This window comes from Colossoma macropomum, unplaced genomic scaffold (assembly GCF_904425465.1).
Source record: "Colossoma macropomum unplaced genomic scaffold, Colossoma_macropomum, whole genome shotgun sequence".
Taxonomy (NCBI): domain Eukaryota; kingdom Metazoa; phylum Chordata; class Actinopteri; order Characiformes; family Serrasalmidae; genus Colossoma; species Colossoma macropomum.
The window spans coordinates 23803533-23826857 of record NW_023494795.1 but is presented as its reverse complement, the minus strand read 5'-3'; the positions used below and the strand labels follow the sequence as shown (position 1 = coordinate 23826857).

The following is a 23325-nucleotide window of genomic DNA, read 5'->3' as shown; positions in this document are numbered from 1 at the left end:
CTTTACCAGCCTTTTGTTGCCCCTGTCCCTGACTTTTTTTGGAACATGCTGCTGGCATTAAATTCAAAATGGGCTTTTAAAAAACAATAAAATTTCTTGGTTTCAACATTTGATATGTTGTCTTTGAAGCATTGTCAATGAAATATAGGGTTTAAATGATTTGCATATCATTGCAGTTTGTTTATATTTACATTTTTCACAGCGTCCCAACTTTTTTGGAAATGGGGTTGTATTTTCACAGCTCTGTTATCAATGGGACCTGTCCAGGGTGTATCCTGCCTTCCGCCCAATGACAGCTGGGATAGGCTCCAGCTCCCCCCGCAACCCAGGAGGGTGAGTGGCTTAGAAATGTGTGTTATCAGTGGGGTAGGAGCAGTGGCTATAATACCTGGGAGATAAATGTGTAAGTGATAGTGTGCCTTGCTCTGGAGTTTCAGACTGCCAATCTCTGCCATTACTTGATAGATAGACTAAACTATGAGAATGTGTTGCAGTGTGACGAAACGCATTGCACTGGTTGCTGTTCAGAGACTCTGTAGTGGCAGTAACCACATGATGATTCATGAATTAATGCTGGGAAAACGTGAGTCATTGGCACACACTGCTTTGACTTTGTGCAGTCTGACCAGTTAACGGCTGATTTTGTGCAGTCCTACCAGTACACCGGTGATTTGCTTCATTGGTATGTGGAAAAGGAGGTGGAGGAGGAGTTTAGGCCTATAAACTGAGTTCACCAACATGGATTATAGGTTCAAAGACGTGTACAGTTCTGGTAGATAAAGAGTAACCTGGGTGAGCGTGATCTCACTGAGCTAAACTCTGCCAGTAAAAAATGTATTTCCAGAACATTAACATGTTAATTCTTTGTAATATCCATTTGAATGTGTAGTCTCTGTTGTGTCTATGGTCAGTTGCTTTATCCTGCACGTAGGGTGCAGTGTTTCGTATTGCTTTAAAGGGCACTGGCAACAATGTGCTTTCCACTATACCTCCATCTAGTGGACTTACTGAAGCCTTGCTTGGGTAAGTCAGCATTTTCCACACAGGCCACAGAGAAACAGCTACAGGGATTCGTATCAAAATTCTAAACACTTACTTATTTTGATTGGCTAATATTGCAACATCAAACTTAAAGATATACCATGTAAGATTTTTAGCACTTATATCGTTATAGATTTTGATAGAGCATTCATTCCCTACCAGCCCTCCCAAAATCTAGCTTTTGTACACTTTATAATACAAGTATTCAGGTTATAAGTTGAATGAATATTAAAAATACCAACTAAAAAATGTAAACAGTAATATTTCCATTTCTAAGGTAAATGTAGTTGAATATTTTTTTACAAACTAAATGAACAAATTAATTACAATACTATGCAATACACACAATATTATGGCCTTGTAATGATAACTGGTCTCATATCGAATTTATAAAACTTTTCTAACTGGTAGGTAATATAAATATAGGTAATGTAAATGTTTTGAATGAATGTGAATTACTGCCCTATAGTTTTATTTTATGTGTTGATTAAATAAATAGTACACTAGCATATTATGCATCTTGCTTGTTTTTTTATGGTCGCAGGCCTACAGCAGAGCTCACTGGCAAAATCTTGCTCAGCTCAACACATTTTTGTAACCTTTCTTATATAGATTTCTGAAATTATGTAACGAACCTGCCCTACACAAGAAAATGAAAGTTACAATAAAAAGTAAACTTTGTGTTCTGTTCTCAGAAAGAGTGGATGAAACCAGTAAGCTCTATCACTTATTATACCATGTTCCTTTTTTTTATCAGAGTAGGATTTGTAACTGCTCTAATTGAACACACTTTAACCAGATGATCTATTTATAGATATTAAAGCAAAGTGTCTTAGATTAAGGTTGTAATTAAAATGCGCAGGAGAGTAGATCACTTGTAGACACTATGATTTAGTACCACATTTGATTTTTTCATAAGCCCTCCAATTCATTTAAAAAAAAGAAAGAAATTTAGTTCATGAAATCAAATGTTGCCATGCATGGTTTCATGATGTGACTGTAGCCAAAAATCATCCTAAATAAATAAGGGATTCCAAACTCATGGAAGAGGGCAGCAGTGCACAGTTTAGTCAAAGAACCTTTTAAAATTGGTTTTATATTCTTCTCAGTCCCGAGACTGGACACTTTAAAACAAACACTGTTTTATTAAGAAACATGTTCTCTGCTGCTTACTAAATAACATAATATGTGTATTATTATTTTTTTTGTTAACAGGGAAACACATAATATTCAGTGTCCAGTATGCTGGACATTTGGAGTTAAGTGCATGAAACATGAGAGTTTTGAAAAATTAACATATTTATTATCATCAAGACACAAAGCAATCACTGAACTTTTCCTGTGTTTACTGTTTGTACAGTTGCATGAAAAAAGTTTCTGAAGTCTTTGAACCACCTTGACTTCTGCATGAATTGCTTCTACATCATAATAATAACAAACAGGTTTTAAATAACGAAGAATATGCTAATTTACATATCTAATATGAACAAATGGTTTAAACAATCAAGGTAATTGATGAAAAATGTCAGAAAACATTATATACGCTATAATGCAAGACAGAAATAACATTTGTTTTTCAGAAATAATAATTTTATGTTGAGAAGAATGTTAATTTTTCAAAATCTGCCTAATTGTCCAGTATACTAGACAGTGGAATCCACTGAAATCACTAAACAATATTATCCTCAAATGTTTAGAACATCATTTACCGTCAATCCTAAATAAACATAAGATTCTACCTTTAACAAAATAAACAAAAATCTTCAATGATTGTATTTTGTAAGGCATACGTCTGTTATACTAATCAACGCATAATTTACTACACTGAGTCCAACTTTCCAGATTACTGGACGTTAAACTTTGTGTCCAAATTGCTGCCATATTTGTTTTTATTTATGACAAGAAAAAAATGTAAAACATTCTATTAAATGACCAACCGACACAAAGACTGAGCTCTGTGGAAACACATTAACCTGAGTGTGGTGACATGCCTGCTTCTATAGAACTATAATACCTGAGAAAAATGGCCAGTATACTGGACATTTAGAATGAGAAGGATATAGCATCAAAATGTTTCACTATTGTTACTCGTCAAAGAACCCTTTTCCAGTACTATAGAGAACCCTTCTTGCTTGTTTTTGCTTGCTACTTCTTTTGCTCACCAACAGAGGGTGCTAACACCTCTACACAGTTTTCTTGTCCTGGTTGTTAAAAATGTCAGAAAGATCATAAATATTATTAAAAGTGTTGAAAATATTAGCAGCAGGTATTGAAGCACCAAAACATGTTACAACTAAGAAATATGAGAAAAGCCTGGTGGAAACCCAGGTGTGTGTGAAAACTCAGCCACACCAGACTCAAAATAACAGCCTGACAAGATAAGATTGGGTCCAAACCAAAGGTCAAAAACAGTTATATACAGACAGGATCATGCTTTACAAATATGTTTATGCTTCATATGGTGTAATTGACTTCAGCGAGAGCTCAGAGCTTCATTTTACTTTTACTTTCACTCTTGTGTTTTCAAAGGAGTATGCACAGCTCTTGTTTCACTTATAAGAACCAGGAAATCCTTTTGAGAACACGACAGTCGGCAAACAGACGGAGCTTCAGTGAGAAACTCTAAAGAGAGAGAAACATTTTTGTATGTTTTGGGAGTAAAATGGCGGAGTCTAAGCTCAGAGATCTGGATCAATACAGCTGCTCAATATGTCTGGATCTAATGAAGAATCCAGTGACTATACCCTGTGGACACAGTTACTGTATGTCCTGCATTAGCAGCTACTGGGATATGGATAAGAGGAATAACTGCCCTCAGTGCAGGCAGAACTTCGGTTCAAGGCCTGTTCTTAACAAAAACACAATGCTTGCTGACATAATGGAGAAGCTGAAGGACACAAAGCCCCAGGCCGCTTCACTTGCTCAACCTGAAGCTGAAGCCGGAGACGTAGAATGTGATTTCTGCACTGGAAGAAAGGTCAGAGCTGTTAAATCATGCCTGGAGTGTCGAGCTTCCTACTGTGAAATACATCTCCAACCTCACTACGACTTTCCTGTCCTTATGAGACACAAGCTGGTAAACGCTACCTTCATGCCAGTATGTCAGAAACATGACAAGCTGCTGGAAGTGTTCTGTCAAACTGACCAGAAGTGCATCTGTGTGCTGTGTCTAATGGATGAACATAAAGGCCATGACACTGTTTCCTGTGCAAAAGAACGGGATGAGAAACAAGTAATGCTTTCTTCTTTTCTTCTCTGCATTCGTATGTATATATATTTGTTGGTTCGAATTAGTTTTTAATAAAAGGATGTAACTAAACTAAGTTGTCATCTTGTTAGAAACAGCCTTGTACCTTGTACCTACAATCAATGGCCATTTTACACCTACTGTTATAGGTGCACTTTGTAGTAATGTTGCAATCAAGACTACTAAAGGTCAGTGTGAGTCAAGACCGAGTTCTGGACACATTGAGTCTAAGTCAAGACCAAGACTTTGTAGTAGCTGAGTCAGAGTCAAGACTGAGACCAGGAGGCATGAGACGTGACCAAGATCAGTTTAAGATTTTTTTCAGAATGTAGAAATATAAAAACCCTGATATTAGTTTTTTTGTCCATTGTACACAAATTATCATTGATTCCATAATATATATTTATAAATAATGTATTTTATATTTTGTAAAACCTAACATTAAACAGCATATGGCCCAAAAATATGAATAATTGTCATTATATGATAGTCCACCTTTGCATTGTAATGTTTGGAAGTAAATGATGGTGAGGTTATTCTCTGTCCCTTCTTCCCTGTAACCTGTTCAGTATCACCACCTTAAGTCACCAGATTATAAACCAAACAACACACATACAACAGGCAGTGAGCAGATTTGATTTAAATATGGACTGTTTTATAATTAGTTTGAAGATATTGTTGATAATGCACAATTTATCCACCCCCCTCCAACCCATTCATCAATGGAAAGGGAAGGGACCACCATAACAGCCCTGCTGACCAGTGGTCTTGAGCTTTCTGGGTTCAAAATATGCCTGCCTACCAAAACTATCTATTGGTCTACTGGTCTGAAACTGACCAGTGATGAGAAGTCAGAGGAAGGGCATACAATTCTGGTAAGAGAGCCTGTGTTCAGCACTGTTTGGTGATTTCCCACCTGCTTCAACTCATCTGTGAATTGTCAGGATTAGTGGGTATATTGGAGTAGCGGAATTACCAAACTATGCTGGCCACCAGACCTCCAGGACCAGACTTGAAGACCCCTTGGCTAGAGAAAATCAACAAAACATGTCATTTGACCAGGGGTGTCCAGACTGTTGCAACTGTATCAGGTGTATCAACAAGGTAGGTGTGTCTATTAAATTGGGCACTAAGTGTAAATGTGAATGGTTTGTCCACAGGTAAAACTGGAGGTTGATAAGAGCAAATTTGAGGAGAAATGCAAAGAAAAAGAGAAGGAGCTTTATACGCTGCAAAAAGCCATTGAGTCTCATGTGGTAAGTAATGCAACTTTAAATGGCTGTTCAGTTTAAATACTAAATGGTTTATCAGTGATATTTAAAGTGTATTTGGGTGAAGTGCTTTAAATGGCACGTCTGATTCTAAACAGCAATCTGCACATCGGGCAGTGGAGGACACTGAGAAAGCCTTTAGTGAGTCAGTCACTTTTATTAAGAAAAGACGCTCTGAGATCATAGAGAGGATCAGAGCTCAAGAGAAAGCTGACTTGGATCGACTTGGAGATCTTCGTAAACAGCTGGAGCTCGAGATAGCTACGCTGAGGGGACAAGGAAATGTCCTGGACAAGCTTCTACAGACAGAGGATAACATCCACTTCCTTCAGGTCTGTAACCAACCAGGTCTGTCAATATAACTGGTAACACTTTACTGTCGGTCAGGTTCATAAGGCTACAAGACAACTGCATACGCCTTTCATGACAACTGACATAAACCTACATAAACATTATGAAGGCCTATTCCTATAAGCAGCAGTTGTCATAAAGACCGCTTTTTAGTGTCAAGTTGACAAAGTGACATTGTATCCATGTCACAGTTCTTCTCTTGTTTCTTATAGTGTCCATTTGTGAAATTTCCATTTCAAACCTCATTTTTTTGTTTGTGGGGGGTGGGTGGGGGGGTGGGAGGTGAAAAAGAAAAAAACTGAAAAAAAATTCTTGGTTTTATTTAATCACCAACAACTTAAAACATTGTATACAGCTTGCATTAAGTTTAAATAGAATAAAAATTTAGTGATTTACAAGTTATAGTGGTAATTGTGAAATGCAAAATGAGTTTTGTTACATTAATAACATTATGAGAGCTCAACAGTCTGCAACAGAAGGTTGGGGTTGGGGGGGATATCATCGTCTGTGAACGTTTATATCGTGATTTTGTTCTCAGTTTCAGAATCATTACACCCCTGTAATGAACATTTTAGTCCTAAAAATATTTCTAACCCAAGTCATTGGGGTTAAGATGACACAAAACGGCCTGAAATCATCCTACATCAATGTAGTTTTTCAATCAGAGTTGGGGAAAAAGAGAGAAAGGAAAGATGAACCAGGTGTTTTGAGTGCCTGAACATTCATCTAAATGGTTGCACAAACTGCTCATTTTGCTTAAAAGGCAAATAAAATATGCATAAATAATTTTATTACCATTAGGATTAATGACATCTTACATACAGCAAAATGACTCTCATTTTACTTAAAGTCCATGTCTTCTTATTTTCATGATTTTGTTCTATTATTTGTAGTTTTTTTATGTTTTTACTATGAACTGACAGAGAAAAAAAGATGTTGGTCTTTTCTGTTGAGAGATTTTTGAAATCACTTTTTTTTCTGCCATTTTCTTCAGTCCGATTAGAGCTGGGCGGGACTAAATTTGGCACACGTAACATCAGATCTACCAAAGTACTAGTTTGCAATATGCATGCGCCAGCTTCTCGCGTTCCTCTCCCTCACATAAAGACACTGATCTCCCGCTGCTCCGAATCCCAGACAAAACTCCTAGCAAGGAGGTTATTTAAGCTTTTATACATTTGTTAACAGTGCTTGTTGTGAAGGTTTATTACACTGTGGTTTGTAGCATAGATAGACATTGCTTTCCTGTTGTAGAATCCTACTACAAGTGATTAACTTTATTTACGAGAGTGCGCTAGCTAGTGGTCCAACTACCTACCTGACATCAAGGCTCACAGTGGTTCTCTTCAGTTGTACTTTACAGGAATGACACACAATAAGGCACACAAGAAATTTCTCCACAGCGTTTGCAAATGTGACAATGCCAACTCATAATGGGAGCTTGTGTGACCCCCGTTTCAGGAGCCCAGCAGTTAGCTATAGGTTACGGGTATAACTTTTGTGCTGAACATGTCCGTAATCTACCCTTCATAAAATGAAAATATGAGTTCTCCAGCATTAGCTGCAAAATCTAATGACCTCTCTGAAATTTTGCACGTTTTACTCACCATTCCGAGAGCGGCAGAGAAGAGTAAAGTGCTCTATTTTTCTGTGGGTAAAGCTCAAACATGTAGGGCTCTACAGGGCCACTGCCACTGGAGCTGGGTTGTTTACTTTCTCTGGAAGATGTTACCGTCAATAATTTTTCATTCTGACACACCCACTCAGTTATGAGCAGGTAGCAGCTTGGAATTTTTGGAGCAATTAATTTGCCTGTGAGGGAGGAAAAACCTTCAGAATAAACTTGACTGGCAAGGTAACTCAGTATGGATCACTCTGGATAGAGAACGAATTATACTTGGGATTTATTGACATAACAGAAGTCATTTAAGCATTATAGGAAGTATTGAAAGAAGATCGCAATCAGCAATAGAGTCAACATGGACACAAGGTGGAGTAGAGTACAGGATTGCTGGTAGTAGCTGAGTGAGCACTGAGGTCTGAAATCACAGAAAGCCCCAATATGCACTTTAGCATAGGCTACCCAGCTATGTGAACGTGTGCTACATAACAGCATAATCCAGGTAATTAGAGGCAATTAACACAACAAATCCAGCATACACAAGGCAAATTACTGATATTCAGAGATCTAAAGCTCAAAACTCAGGGGGGATTTTAGCAGAAATCATTAGCATTACTAGTGTTTAACCACATGGTAGGTTTACAGTTACATAGGTCAAGAAAACCATCATTAAGACTGATGTTAACAGTATAAACAGACTTATATTAACAAGGATCTAAGATTGAACTTACTATTTAGGTAGGAATGCACAACAGTGCAGCTTATGCAACCTACATTCTCTTTCTGGCATGAAGAGGCAATTAATTACATGTCCATGCGCAGTGCAACTCCAAGTCACATCATCAGGTGGAGCTAGTGAGTTTTATTCCACTACTGGTAAAATGTAATAATTGTGTGTAAATTTTGTGATGAATCGGCCAAAAGAAATGGCCCAAAATGACTTGGAAAAAAGTCTGGTTCCATTAAATTACATTAAAAGTATAGTAGGTTTTTTCCTTATCCTGTAAAGATAACTTATATATATATATATATCACAATAACTATGATACAGTAGATTTTCATTTCAGTGTTACCACAGAATGTCAAAGCATCTTTTTAGAAGTGCTTTGTTTGATTTTGCAACCAGCCTCACTTGCTCAAGTGACCATTAATACACTGAGCTTCAGTTTACCCCAGAAAGTGTTACGACAACATCTAATGTCAGCAAAAACCTGTGTCACTTAACATAGGTGTTATGTCAACTTGACATTGAAGCTGACAAAAGCAGCCATTATGACAGCTGCCAATTATTGGAATAAGTCAGGTAGCCTTATGAACCTGACCTACAGAAAGGTGTGACCGAAAATGTGATTTATAAGGAAAATACAGGTAATAATCAAATTTTGGTAACACTTTATGATTACAAGCACCTAAAAAGTGCAACTTGTTATAGTTTGTTAATACTAGTTAATAATTATATAATTGTTAATGAAATGTTAACAATGTACTACAATTTTAATTAACAATTATTTACATACAAATAATTAAATGACTGTAAATGTTTTCCATAAATGTAACATAATTCCGTTGGTAAATAATTCAAGAATTATTTGTGTCACTCAGTAAATGGTTAATAATTGATATGGTAGCGTTTATTAATGCATATGCAGCTATACTGTAATAACCAACGGTCATTTGCAAACTGTTACACAGTGAGTAAGGTACTGTTTATTAGGGCCTGTTACCCAATTTCTCTCTCCTCTGACAGAATTTTGAGAACATGCCCAATCCCGCTGGAGTCCAGGACAGTCCGAGTCAGTCACTGGAGCTAGATGCCTCTTTTGGGAATGTGAGCAAAAGAGTGTCTGACTTTAAAGAGAGACTGGAGGAGGTCTCCAAACAGGAAGCAGACAAAATTTTAGAAAGTGGTAAGAAAACAGTTGCTATAATCATGTCCCTAAGCCTTTTTGACAGTAAATAAGTCTTTAAGAACTGGTTCCTTACACTTGTTCTCTACTAGTTTCAGATTTATTGATAAAGAGCTCTCCAGACCAGATCAAGATTGGGGACAGAGTTCGTGTGAAATCTTCAGTGAAAACGCCAAGATTTAACTGGGGCTCCCACGTCACGCACAAGAGTGTAGGCGAGGTCAAAGGTAGAGTTTTCACTTTCCGCTTTTCAGCAGTTCATATGCTAACAGAGTTTAATTCTAAAGTACATCTAAATATGAACATCTCAACAGATCTATATGTTAGCTCATCGGGTCAACTACACTCATAGAGTTCACTCTGTCTGGGTGGACTTCATGTGCTCACAATAACCCCCCCCAGAGAGTGAGGTTAAGTGCTTTCACTAATCAAACTGTATTTTTATTTTGGATTTCAATTTTAAAACTGATTCTGTTCACAGCTGTGCATGGTGAAACTCTAATCGTCAGCTTTCCAGGGCATGAAAACTGGAAGGGAGACCTCTCTGAGATGGAGCTAGTGACTGGTGGCATCAAACCAGGTATTCATGACCAAAACACCTGCACAGGCATGTTTCAAGATGTTTAAATATGTAAATGATATTGTATAGACATAGGGGACATTAAACAGAACATAGCATTTCCATTTTGCAGTTTTTTTTTGGTAGAAGTATTAATTGAATATATTATGATGAAAGGACCAATAGAAATGGTCCAGAATGATTTGGAATTAAATGTTCTTACATTAACCCTGAATTAAAAATTAAGAACAGTTTTCTCTTTTTTCCACAAAGTTATTATTTTAGAGATGCTTTCAAACTAAAAAGATGTATGAAATATGTATAAAAAGTCTCTCTTAATCACTTAAAATTTGAACTTTGAAACTTTGCATAGTAAATAAAAGCCATTGTGCTGTTAGTGGAATGCAGTTTACTGTTACTTGCATGGCAACAGAAGCCTGTGGTTAAAATATACAGCCTGATGTTTCTTCTTTGATCGTTAGTAATAGGACATTAAATTATGTATTGTTTTTTAAATAAATGATTTATTGATATATTTCCACTGTTTTATATAAGCAGTAAGCCGTATAAGTGAACATATTTACCCATAATAAACATATTTAACCATAATAAACTCCAGCCTTTTGTGCATTAAAGTTTTAATAAATACATTGACTTTCTTTGTATCATAGAAGCCTCAACTCAGAAGCGCAGTATCAAGGTTGGAGACCGAGTCCGGGTGAAGCCTTCAGTTGACACTCCAAAACACAAATGGGGAAGGGTTAGTCACCAGAGTGTGGGTGTTGTGAAAGGTAAGGCCTGCTGTTAAGATATTAAAGATGCAAACCCCTGCTTGACCTACTGTACACAGTATACTGCACTTTAATCATGGGGCACCAAGCTGTGGTATTTACATTACTAAACTTGCTAAGTTTCTTTGAACAGCTCTTGATGGGGAAGCCATGACTGTGGACTTTACGGAGCATCCTGGCTGGAAAGGCATAGTCTCCGAGATGGAAGTAGTGTCTGCTGATGATGTCTCAGGTGATACAGGCTACTAAATATGATTGGACAAATAGAGTCCATACCTACACACTGTCTGTTTAGATTGCATTTAACAAATGCCGACAACCTCATAACCTCCAAAGTGACATGCTTTTGTAAATTTCTTTAAGGCACGTAATGAAATTTGCCTTTCACCATCTTCATTTTCTTCATGTCTAAGGCGTATTGACTGGAAACAACAGTTTCCATATTGGTGACAAAGTGAGAGTGAAATCCACAGTTGTGACTCCTAAACACCAATGGGGAGGTGTCACTCACAAAAGTGTTGGTGTAGTTACAGGTGAGAATCTGTTTAATTCTCCCATTTTCATTTTCACATGAATGAGGTAAAGTTTCCTTCGTCCATTTTGTTCTAAATGGAGTAACAATGACACACAGCCACACCTGCAGTTTTTAAATATACAGCTGCTCTGGTCACAATCTGAAATTAAATTAGAACTTCAATAGTTGTGTTATTCTGCTATTTTATGATCTGGAACAAAACATATGTGTCCATTTCCACATTAGTAAGAAATCTCAGTAATCACTACCTCAAGTTCAGTGGTGATCTGTGACTATTAGAGCAGGGCAGTGGTGTAGGTTCCATTTCAACTTTGGGGAGGATCCACTGCTCATACCACCTGACCCATAATAAGTGTTTAGCATTAAGGATATGTTACGTCAGGAAAGTGCTGTTAAATGATTATTTAATATGCAATTTTTTTTACCTTGAAAACATACAATTATTCTATTTAAATAAATGTGCTGAACTATAATTCTCTCTGTCATCTAGAAATATTGACATTTTTTTGCACCAATTATATTGCACCTTCATTACATTGTTGTAACTGGCTTTTTTACTTACTCTTAACTTCATAAACATTAGTTTTGATCAGTCTCAGCACATCATATACTTGTAACCAACTGATGTTCTGACAAATTGTGGTACCTTGTCAAAATGTCCTACCATGCTCATATTTTTTGGTAGCTCCGTACATAAAACTGTAGATAGGATATTTTGATGACCTTAATCACCTTATCAGGAAATGCTGCAAGCACTGAAATGTATGTTTAAGATATTTTGATTGCCTAAATCACCATATCAGAAAATGTTACCAGAAATAATAGAATAAGTAGGATACTTTGATAGCCTAAATCACTTTAATGGGGCTAAGTAGTAATGTAAAGCTAACACTGTACTAAATTTACATTAAACAAACACAATATAACATTTAAAAAAGTTATAATGCTATACTAATGATATGCACATGCTTGGTTGGACCACTCAATATGTAGGACAGTTTGTTAGAATACCTGGCAAGCTTAGTTGGACATATGTCACTGTCAAGCAGAAATAACAGTACATTTTTAAATGTACAACTTTTTATCTGGTTTTAACAAAATAAATAAATCTGCTAGACTTACATAACTAGCTGGATACCACTAACAAACTGGTCTACAGCATTAGTATTTTTAATCCAGAGGAGAGATACAGACTGTAGTAGATAACAAGCTGATAGTATCTTACATTATCACAGGTCATCTGCTTAGTTGACTTCATTTTTAAACATCCTTGACAGTCTTGAACATTAGAAAAGTGGAGCTAGCTAGGTCTGCTGCTGTAAAGGAGCGTAAAAGATGCTAATTCCCATGAGTCTGTGTGCAGGGACGTAAAGATGTGATGGAAAATGTGGGTTGAACCAAAAACCCTCTCCGTTTAAACCATAGTTGTTGAAATTTAACTACCAAAAGTTATCACAACACACTGTTAAAAAGTGTTGAGGCCAAAATATCCAAACACTGAAGAAGACTCCCCTCAGCCCCCCACTGACCCTCTTAAATCTACGCTTGTGGTAGTATATTTCAGGCCATAAATGTCAATAAACGTACTATTAGTTAGTTCCCAGAAATCATTAGGCCTTCTCTAAGGCCTTGAGGGTTTCCCACTCCTCGATTTATATTGGATAAAATCATTTGCATTCAAGCACACATCTGTAAACCATAGCCTTGTTTACGTCTCTTGTAAACATCTTGTATGTTGTATAGCTTCTTTTAAAATGTGTGATTGACAGTTATTTTTGTCTGTCTGGCTGAACTTTCTTTCAGGATTAGTAAAGTGTGAGTCAGTTTTATTTTATTATGTGTGTAGTAATTTGCTGATGCTCTTGGTATTGCTATTTACTCATATTTTCTTGCCCTTCATAGATATTAAGGAAGACACTGTGATTGTGGATTTCCCTGAATGTAAAGGCTGGAAGGGCATCATCTCAGAAATGGAGTTACTGTCCAGCAAAGACACTGAAGGTGAATTCTTCATTTATCAGTTTATATCAGAAGGTGTGTGTGTTAATTGTTGAAAGAAAATGTTTTATGATGACTCAGGTGTCCTTTATGACAGACAAAACATACACAATTAGAGTTAAAAGCCATGTAAGAAATTTAGAAGATTTTGACAAAGATAAGATTCTGACATAGCTTTTTACATATCAAACTATCTCTCTAACCATGTTACAGAATGCTTCAGGGTTGGAGACCGAGTCAGGGTGAAAGCCTCTGTTAGTACTCCGAAAAATGGATGGGGAAGTGCCTCTCACAAGAGTGTTGGTGTGGTTACAGGCAAGAATGATCATTTATATTACTGGAAAAATGTGACATCATTTATTAAGTAATATATGTCACAACTGTGGGGGGAAATAGGTGAAGACCTTTCACAGAGTGATGGTGGATGAGCAACTATATTACTGTGACAGCACAAAAAAATCCTATAAAGAGCATCTTGCCCCTCTATAGGGGTAATCAGGAAAGAAGCTCCATGGGGAATCTTTCATTTATTGTCACCTGATTTTAACTTTAAAGTGCAACATGAAATTGTCAATTTATGTCTTAATTAAACTACATTGCAACAAGCTATCACAATAAATTAGAGACAGGACAATTGATATATATATATATATAATGTTCTAGCCAACCATGCTAATAATGACTATTAACAGAATTCACCCTCCTTTCCTTCTGCAGCTGTTAAAGGTAAAATTATAGCTGTAGATTTTCCTGAGCATAAGTCATGGAATGGTATAGTTTCTGAAATGGAACTGGTTCCCAGTGCTGACTCAGGTAAGAATCACTGTTATATTGACACCATGATGTGCTTTTATTATTTTATCCAATAATACTGTAACTGTAATGTTAAAGTATTATTGGATAAAATCACAGTAAGCAAAAAAAATACAAAACAAACAAACAATACTATAAAATTAAATAAAGTCAGGCCATACTGAGATCAGTGGGTAGTTTGTTTAATAGTGTGATTTACGGTTTATCCCTATTAAAGTGATTTTTTTCTTATCAAGAATACTGTAAGTTCAAGCCTGGGGATAGAGTCCGAGTGAAAGCTTCAGTAAGAACTCCAAAATACAACTGGGGATCGGTCAGTCATGAAAGTGTGGGCACAATCAAAGGCAAGTCTTATTATATAGAATTCTATTTGATATGTCAAGGTTGTTTTTTTTTTCCATAAAGAAAATGGTAATATTTTACTTGAACACTGCTACATAATACTGACATAATACTGACATGTCGTAGTAGATGCCAGGAGTTGTCATCACAGCTTATATCCAGTAATATAACAGCATCATGTTACCAGTAATTATCATGACAGATGTCAAAACATTTGATGCTATGGCAGTTTACTAGAATACACTTAACAAAAAATAGAATGACATCATGTCATGACATAAAACATTGTGGCATCTGTCATAATAATTCCCCATGTCATGAAAAACATTTGGCACATGCATTAAGCTTAACTCACATGTGTAGACGTTTGCACATGCACAGTGTTCATACCACTAAACTTGAATTAAAAGCTGACACTGGCCTGTGAAGTGAAGGGGCTAAACATGCTGTGTTTAAGCTGGAGAAGAAGACGCTACCCTGTGGAAAGAGTTTAGCTAGCTGACGTGGACCAAAGAAAAGACCACTCGATTATTTTCTTTAGGTACTGTTTACATTTAGAATGGTGGCCATTGAGAATCATTTTTGGTCTGAGAATTACTGTAACATTACTTTGTCAGTTATCTATCCAGCAGAGCTGAACAACAAATTCAGCAGCACAGAGGAAGCATTCACAGGAGCATGTTTATAAATGTTCTTTATCAAGAAAGCGGTCTTGGTTATTCAGAAGCAAAAACTTTCGTAGCCAGTTCATTTACAACCCAGTCAATTTAACATTAGTTGTAGCCATCGTCTTCTACATGAGGTAAATTATTTTTGCTCAGTGAAAGCTATGTGACGTCAACTCTGAGACTGGACATCTAAATACTTTCAGACAGACTAGCCACACTCAATCAGACTTCTCAGTCAGGTCTGCAGCACATTGAGTATATATATTGTGTTTTGTAGTAAGAGCAAAGTAAAATAATATCCAGATCTCTCTTTGGCCATTTGAGCTACTAAATGCACCTATGAAACATTGATTTGCTGAAGCTGCTGTTAGTACAATGTCAAATTTTTTAGCATCAACTTTTAACATTTAAGTTTCTACAAGTGAGAAGTTGACGCTCAGAGAATCTTGTGCCAGGTTATACCTGCATTAATGTTACATGTTTACATGTTTATAGTATGTTTATGTCAATGTTATAAAGCAGAGTTCATATAAATTATTGAGCTTTGTTTACATGTTGATGTTGAAAAAAACACTCATGACCAACAGCAACATGCAGCCACATAAATGTTGCCATGGTGACAGCTAATGGGTGAGAATGGATGGTTATCATCGGAGACTTTCCGCAGTGTTGATTGTTTATTTAAGGTAGAAAAAGTCAGGAGGATTTTCTGTACTTAATGTTAATGTTTTGTTGTATAATACTGAGTGAGTCTGCTATAGGTGACAGCAAAAGTTGGGAAAATTGAAGTCTTGGCTGACCGCTTCAGTACGCTGCTGTTGCCACTAGTGGGGGCAGTATATGTAGCAAAGGCATGAACAAGTTTCCCTGTGTTGCTCTGAGATAGAAAAGGCCAAACTTTTGCAATATTTCTCAGATGATAGAAAGCTACTTTAGTGACTGCGTTTACATGCGGGATAAAACAGTAAAACTTGTTTTAATGTTTCAAAATCATTTCTTAAATATTGTTTCCTAAAAATATTTTTTTCAATTTATTTTGTTTTGTGTAGCCCTTAAAGTGGTGGTGGACTTTCCAGAGCAGTCTGACTGGGCTGGTAATCCATCAGAAATGGAGCTGTGTTCATAGAAAACAGAAAAAAGGAGTCCAGGATTACAGAGTGAATCTACTGTCATATTATCAAATGATTACAAGTGAATCTGTGTATTAGCTGTAAGCTAAAATGAGCTTTCTGTCAGAGTGCTGTTTGCAATGTGCCTCAGCCAGAGAATGTTATTAGAAAAACCAGCAAGTCTAACAGCTGCACACATCACCAACTGATTGTATGTATAACATTGTTTAATAATGTTACAGTTTTATCTACATTTATGTACATGTACATTTACATATGAATCAAATTCATTTGAAACATTTAGGAATGTGTGTATCTTAACTTTAACATACAATAAACTACTTTTATAATGTATATTTTTGTATGGAGTCTCCAAAATGAAGAACTACAGTGTCAGTATACATACAGTATATATAGTTTATAAAGCTGATTTAGCTTATAAAGTTTAGCCATCAGAATTTGAAAATGTGTTTATCCTTTGGAGTTTTATGACTTATCAGAAATAAAAAAAGACAAATAAATAAATAAATAAAGAAATACATAAATTATGTTTTTGTATTTTATTCAAACAGGACCTTCAATGAAATTTCACTCAAATTCGTTTCATAAGAAATATGCCACATATTTACAGAATGGGAGTTGCGGGACATCAGAGGATCCCAGACCACCAATTAGCTACAAGGAGACATCAATATGAAAGAAATCTTATGGTTGGAAAGGTTTAGAAACATTTTAAAATGATGCTGTTAAGAATCATTTAATCACCTCTTTTCTGTCTCTCAAATATGACATGAGACCCCTTCAATGTCCCTGCCACCCCCCTGCTTGTGTTAGCATAAGACTTGCAGAGTGTCTTTAACACCCAACACTTGGTCTTTATTAACTATTAGCTAGAAGGGTATAAAGCCCCCCCAAAGGTATTGATCAAGCACCCTGGAGTGATGGTGCTTCATTCAATACCTTTGGGATGAGTTGGAGTGGCGTTTGTGATCTAGAGCTACTCATCCATCATCAGTACCTGACCTCACTACTGCTCTTGTGGCTGAATGCAGTCAAATCCTCACAGCAATGTTCCAACATCTAGTGTAAAGCTTTTCCACAAGAGTACACTGTAAAAAAGACAAAGTTGGCAAATGAAGACAATTTAAGTCTAGTCCATATAAATGTGATATTTTTCATTACATTACTATATAGTTATACATGTAAATGTTTTTGTACAGAATGGGTCTGGGGGACATCAGAGGATTCCAGACCACTGATTAGCTACAAGGAGACTCCAATATGACAGGAAATTTAAGGCTGGGAAGGAACAGAAACATTTTAAAATGATGTAGTTCAGAATCGTTTAATTACTTATTTTCAACAAACTGCCCTTCGCCTGCTTGTTGAGCAGACTGTCTTTAACACCCAACAGTTGGTCTTTTTCAACTGTTAGCTAGGGGAGTACAAACCCATTGCTGCAAATTCAGGAGGGGAGAGGTGGTACATTTCCCTTCCACTTTTTTTAAATTGTGCAAAATAATCTTGCAGGAAGGTTGTTGAAAAAAGTAGATAGCTGAGTTGCAAAATAGCTGTCAGATATCAATTATTATATACACTTACCAAGCACTTTATTAGGAACACCTGTACACCTATTCATTTATACAATTATCTAATCAGTCAGTCATGTGGCAGCAATGCAGTGCATTAAATCATGCAGTCACAGATTATGTTCCCATCAGTCATCAGAATATGGGAAAAAATGTGATCTCAGTGATTTTGACCATGACATGCATGTTGGTGCTAGATGGGCTGGTTTGAGCATTTCTAAAACTGCTGATCTCCTGGGATTTTCATGCACAACAGTTTGTAGAGTTTACTAAGAATGGTGCAATAAAGAAAAACATCCAGGTGGCAGTTCTGCATATGGAAATGCCTTCTTAATGAGAGAGTGCTGGGTTGAACTAACAGAAAGGCTACAGTAACTTAGATAACCACTCTGTACAATTGTGGTGAGCAAAAAAGCATCTCAGAATGCACAACACATCGAACCTTGAGGCGGATGGGCTGCAACAACAGACGACCACATTACTCGAGACCCAAAGTGAAAGAAATGCGGAGGGGTATCTGAGTGCAGACAGGACTCTACATAATCAGTTATTTTCATGTGAACGGATTCTTTTCCTGCCCTAAATTTGATATACAGCAAAACTGTCAAATGTGTATTACTGTGCTCATGCTTATTTGATTTCAGAAGAAAAGAAGCGTTAGAATTCAAGTTCCCTTTTATAAGCTCGAAAGAAGTGAAGCAAGTTATCAGGTGAACTGATCATTTTCCTCATGGTGGCAGAACAGAGTTCTCTCTCTTTGTCTGATTTATTTGCTTCAGCACTTAAAACAAGCACATCACACACCATGAGGCTCAGGTTGACCTTTTAATCGCCAGCTTCATATTTGTATTTGCTGTTTCACCTTAAATGGTGCAGCAGTTACATTCCAGCAACTGTGGCAACATTTTCGAATAAGAACTTCAGCTTCGTACATTTACCATCATTTTGCTGTCTTTTCTGTGAACATTGTTCACCTTGGTTTCTGTTGCCGGGACTTGTATGAGTGTCTTGACTTGAGACTTTGCTTGGGACTCGAGTGTCAAGGCTTAGGACTTACTTGTGTGTATCACTGTGGCTCATGCTCTGCTGAGACGACACTGTGTGGAAAGAGCCTTTAAGGAAGCCTGCATTATCACCCTGACGGAGACCTGGCTTGATGGGGGAAGCCTCTGATGCTGAGGTCAGTCTTGCTAATATCTTCTGAATTGACCGAACTTGTGTTTATGTAAATAACAGATGGTGCATCAGTGTAAAAATGCACAATATGCACTCCAAATCTGGAAATGCTGACTCTTTCCCTCCATCCTTTTTACTCCCAAGAGAATTCCCTACTATTGTTGTAAGCTGTGTCTATATGTTACACAAAGCACTGACAACAGAGCAGCGGCAGAGCTAGCAACTGAGGTGGCTAACAACATGCTAGCCAAATACCTTGAAGCTCCAGTGTTTATCTTGGGTGATTTTAACCGTTGTAGATTGAATACTCCTCTGCCCTCTTTAATATATGGATATCCCAACAAGACTAGAAAACACTCTAAATTTGTGTTATGGAAATATTTCCCAGGCATATAGGGCACAAAAACTCAAATAAAAATCCCAAAATAGGTTTTGTTGTTTAGTTTAGTTATAGTCAGTAACAACAAAAGGAAAAAGAACTAATCTGCCCTGAAATTGTTTCCAGCACTATTTACTGTACTATGATAGTTTGTTGACTTATAACTGTTATTAATTGTTTTTCCACTTCTTACTTATCATCATAGTTATCATAACGGGCATTTTGCTTAAATATTTATAGTAACATGCAGATAGATAGATTATTTCTGTTATTAGTTATTTATGTGTTTTGACATATAAACCATGGGGTATCAAAATAATAAATGCAATTCTAGACATCTGAATTGAAGTAACCTATAGCCATCTGATGTCCACCATCACAACCCCTCCCCCCACACACATTTGTTGGACAAAATTTGCACCCTTGACAGTTCCATGACTTCAACAAACATGAAGCGAGAATGGGTGTATTTCAGCTTCAGTCTTAACTTAAGAGGAATGGTAGGACTAAAGAGAGAACTATGGAGTCAAATTGGGGTCTTTAATAGTGACGAGAAAATAAAACTATCAAAAAATGTGGTCTCAGTCAGTTGCAAAAATTATTAGATATTGCAAACAAACAAGAGAAATTGTGCTACCTTTCTTCTCTTGCAACACTTTTTTTAAGATAGATCTTTTGTGTAATTATTTTTTCTTTATGTTTTGCGTTTTATGCTCCTGCTTTTTTTCTGCAGTACTTTCCCAGTTACTCTTTTTTGTTTAGGCATCAGTTTTGACCTCTTCTTGATTTGGGGGGCGTGGGAAGAGGAGAGAGGTGTGGCCAAGATAGAAAGGCATGCCATGGACGTTTCATGTCATCAGCTGGAGCCGCCGCTGCACAGCACATCTCTGTTTCTGTTTTTCCCCAGAATTGTTATTTCAGCTGAATACAGCTATACCAAGGTACAATAATACAGATTATAATTGGAACCCTTCCTTAACATCAGTAGCAAAAATATTTTCAAAGGAACGCTGCATGTTGTGTAAACAGCTTTTCTCATGGTGAACAGTAAAATGTGTTTAGGATAGAACTGTACTATTCTCCTACTAATATTGTGGGGGCAGTTGTCCTTAAATGTAGATTATTCAAATAGATGAGTTGATCACAGTTCTGCTTTACTTCTGTTTCACTGTGAAATATAAATTTGAGCTAAATTTGATTTCAGCTAAAACATTTATCCCTCACTTACTGTCCTGAATTATATTCACAAACTTCATTTGCAAAAAAGTTGGGACGGTATATGAAATACTAACAAAAACAGACATTAATCATTTAGCGCTGACAGTTGATGCTGTGGTGATTTTTTAAAAGAGGCATCTTATAGTCTGTGTTTTAAATTTGGTTCGTTCTTTCAAACTGCATCCTAAGTAGGCGTTATAAGGTTCTATCTGTATCAGCAAATCATTATTTGTGATGTTGGTGAGAAAACTAATTCAAAGTCATGTTTTAACTATGTCTCCAAGCTCAGCAGTAAGCTGTTTGAATGGCTTAGTAGTTTGGTTATATATTTAAGTTAAATTAGTTTTTAGACTTGTCAGACCGATGTCAGAAGAAATGATTGTGATAAAAGCTAAAGTGAAAGTGTAGTAACACTGTCGATTGACCAAATGATTTGAAATGTGTCAAACTAGAAGTGGTTACTTAGCCAGCAACGTCCAGGGTATTGCTGGCTATAGCACCTTGCTAAAGTCATCTCTGTAGACCAGAGAACTATCTAACTAAAAGCTGGGTTCAAGGAATAGCATTCATTGATCAGCCAAACTGATCATCTCTGGAGGTTATCAGTTTGCTAGGACATAAAATACTAAAGATGATAGGACTTGAGTTATGAACTTAGTTCTTCAAAATTATTTGAAGTGCCAGTCATTCTACTGAACCTTCTCTTCTGACTTAGATGATCAAAAATAAAACCAATCAGAACTCCAGTGCACGTAAAAGTATATTTCATGTCAGAAATGCTAAGTGTAACTTAGCAGTGCCACAGAGCAGAGGCAAGAACAGCACAGAGAGAGGGAGATAACACTCTGTCCCTGAGTGTCTGGCTTTTTCTGCAGGGTCGATTCAGAAATGTAAACAAAAAAAACATGCGTGGGTCAATACCAGAGAGAGCCAATAACAAAGCCAAAGGGACATCCAGAAAATAGTACAGGCAAAAACACAAGTCAAAACCAAAGGGTCAAAACACAGAACAAATCCAATAAATCGCACAGGCAAAAACATGGTCAAAAGTATGAACAATAAGGTCAAACACAATGTAAGCAATGACAGGAAAAATGCTTGGTACACTATGTGAACGAGGGCAATACTTCACAAAGTACTGGCTGCAACAGTCTTTTTAGGATTCTGTGAATGAGGAACAGATGAAGCTGATCAGAATAGGCCCTTTTCACATCCCCCTATTTCTTCTGCTGGAAGTAGTTGTTGATGAGTAGAGCATGTACCGGTTACTCAAGCAAAAACAAACTTATCTCAGTTTCAGTGCTTTGTCAGCTGACAATGAGCAGAGAAAAAAATGAGTTTGTGTGATTAACAAAAGAATAAACTTTGTCATATGGAGGAAAAGTGGAACTTGTAATACCCAGCGTTTACGCACTTCTATTTCTTGTAAAAAGGACCTGTTCTGGTGAGGCCGCTCTCTGCAAAAGTTCATGATTAGTAGATGATGTCACATGGTCCCCCAGAACTCTGGGAGTTCATATGAGCAACAGTCTGCACTACAGAACCAGAAGGTGGCGAGACACATGTACACACATACAATAGCAAAATACATGTATCCTTTCATAATACTCCTACTTATATACATGTTGTGTACAAAGTATAATAAATTTACATTATCCCTGATTTATACTGATAGTACAATAGATTCATACTGCTGGATTCATATAAAATTACCCTGTTAGGATGTTTATTGCTTGATACTTCTTTATGTTTAGATATATTTGGATATGTATTTTAATTAACATGCTGATATTGATGTAGCTCATGAACGCTGTGTGAAACAGGGTACTACAGGATACTACACTGAATCAGTTGCCTTTATACCTAGTATGATGCATTTTAGATGTTTATGACAAGACAGTTTGTATCTGGTTGGGGCAGCTGGAACCTGACTGAGTCATGTGGGTTCTTAAACTCCATTGCTGTGTTCTTAGAAGCTGCAGTTAAAAGTAGACCTGTTGTTTAAACTCACCTCAACTGCTGTGTCATCAACAATGTAAATATAAGACACTGCGTTGTACAGGCCCAGTGACACACACAGACACAGATTTTGTAATTTGCTTTGTTATATTAGTCATATTCATAGATCTTTGTATTCTTAATGAGTGTTGAGGTTTAAGGATGTTCATATAGCATTTTTAGCAGTTTTGGGGCATAATAACAATAAATAAACATATTTAACATTTTATTATTCAACACAGATTTTTTCTGTTTCAAATCGTGACTTAAATAGTACTTAATTAAAATGATGAAGTTCTGTCTAGTTTCAGTGATCAACACTCCAGGGAGCAGATGCTACAAAGTGACTGCAGGGTGTCTGGGTCTGTTGAGTGTTCTCCTGCTGGCTGCTATCTCAGTGCTGTGTCTCAAGTTTACTGAGATACAGACCAAATACGACAATGACAATAGAGAGAGACCTGTTACAGACCAAATACATCAATATGACAATACAGAGAGACTAGTTACAGATTAGTAATGAGGATCTTAGGCAGGATAAAGACCAGCTAAATGACAAAATGAAGCAAATAACTGATGAAAAGAAGAAAATACAGACCTGCTACAACATCGCAAAACAACAACAGGACCAGTTACAGAAGGAGAAAGAAAGATGGACTTTAAAGATTAACTGATTGTGGTGAGTAAATACCGGTGCTTAGAGTGACCAATGAGA

General features: G+C 36.7%; 1 protein-coding gene across 1 annotated transcript; it reads left to right on the top strand.

Moving 5' to 3' along the window:
- The first annotated feature begins 3448 nt into the window (after positions 1–3448).
- On the top strand, positions 3449–16275 carry LOC118815657 (E3 ubiquitin-protein ligase TRIM39-like). Its single transcript, XM_036581924.1, has 14 exons — positions 3449–4273; positions 5449–5544; positions 5658–5891; positions 9279–9438; positions 9531–9665; positions 9920–10018; positions 10669–10788; positions 10922–11020; positions 11202–11321; positions 13226–13324; positions 13535–13636; positions 14039–14134; positions 14371–14478; positions 16194–16275. The coding sequence occupies exons 1-14, from the start codon at positions 3704–3706 to the stop codon at positions 16268–16270; spliced, it is 2115 nt and encodes a 704-aa protein (XP_036437817.1). The 5' UTR covers positions 3449–3703; the 3' UTR covers positions 16271–16275.
- Positions 16276–23325: the final 7050 nt, after the last annotated feature.

Bases quoted from the DNA above. Each gene is read 5' to 3' on its own strand.
- LOC118815657 (XM_036581924.1), top strand. From the start codon at position 3,704: ATGGCGGAGTCTAAGCTCAGAGATCTGGATCAATACAGCTGCTCAATA. The intron at 9,439-9,530 runs GTAAGAAAACAG...GTTCTCTACTAG, and splicing joins AGACAAAATTTTAGAAAGTG to TTTCAGATTTATTGATAAAG. The intron at 9,666-9,919 runs GTAGAGTTTTCA...TTCTGTTCACAG, and splicing joins GAGTGTAGGCGAGGTCAAAG to CTGTGCATGGTGAAACTCTA.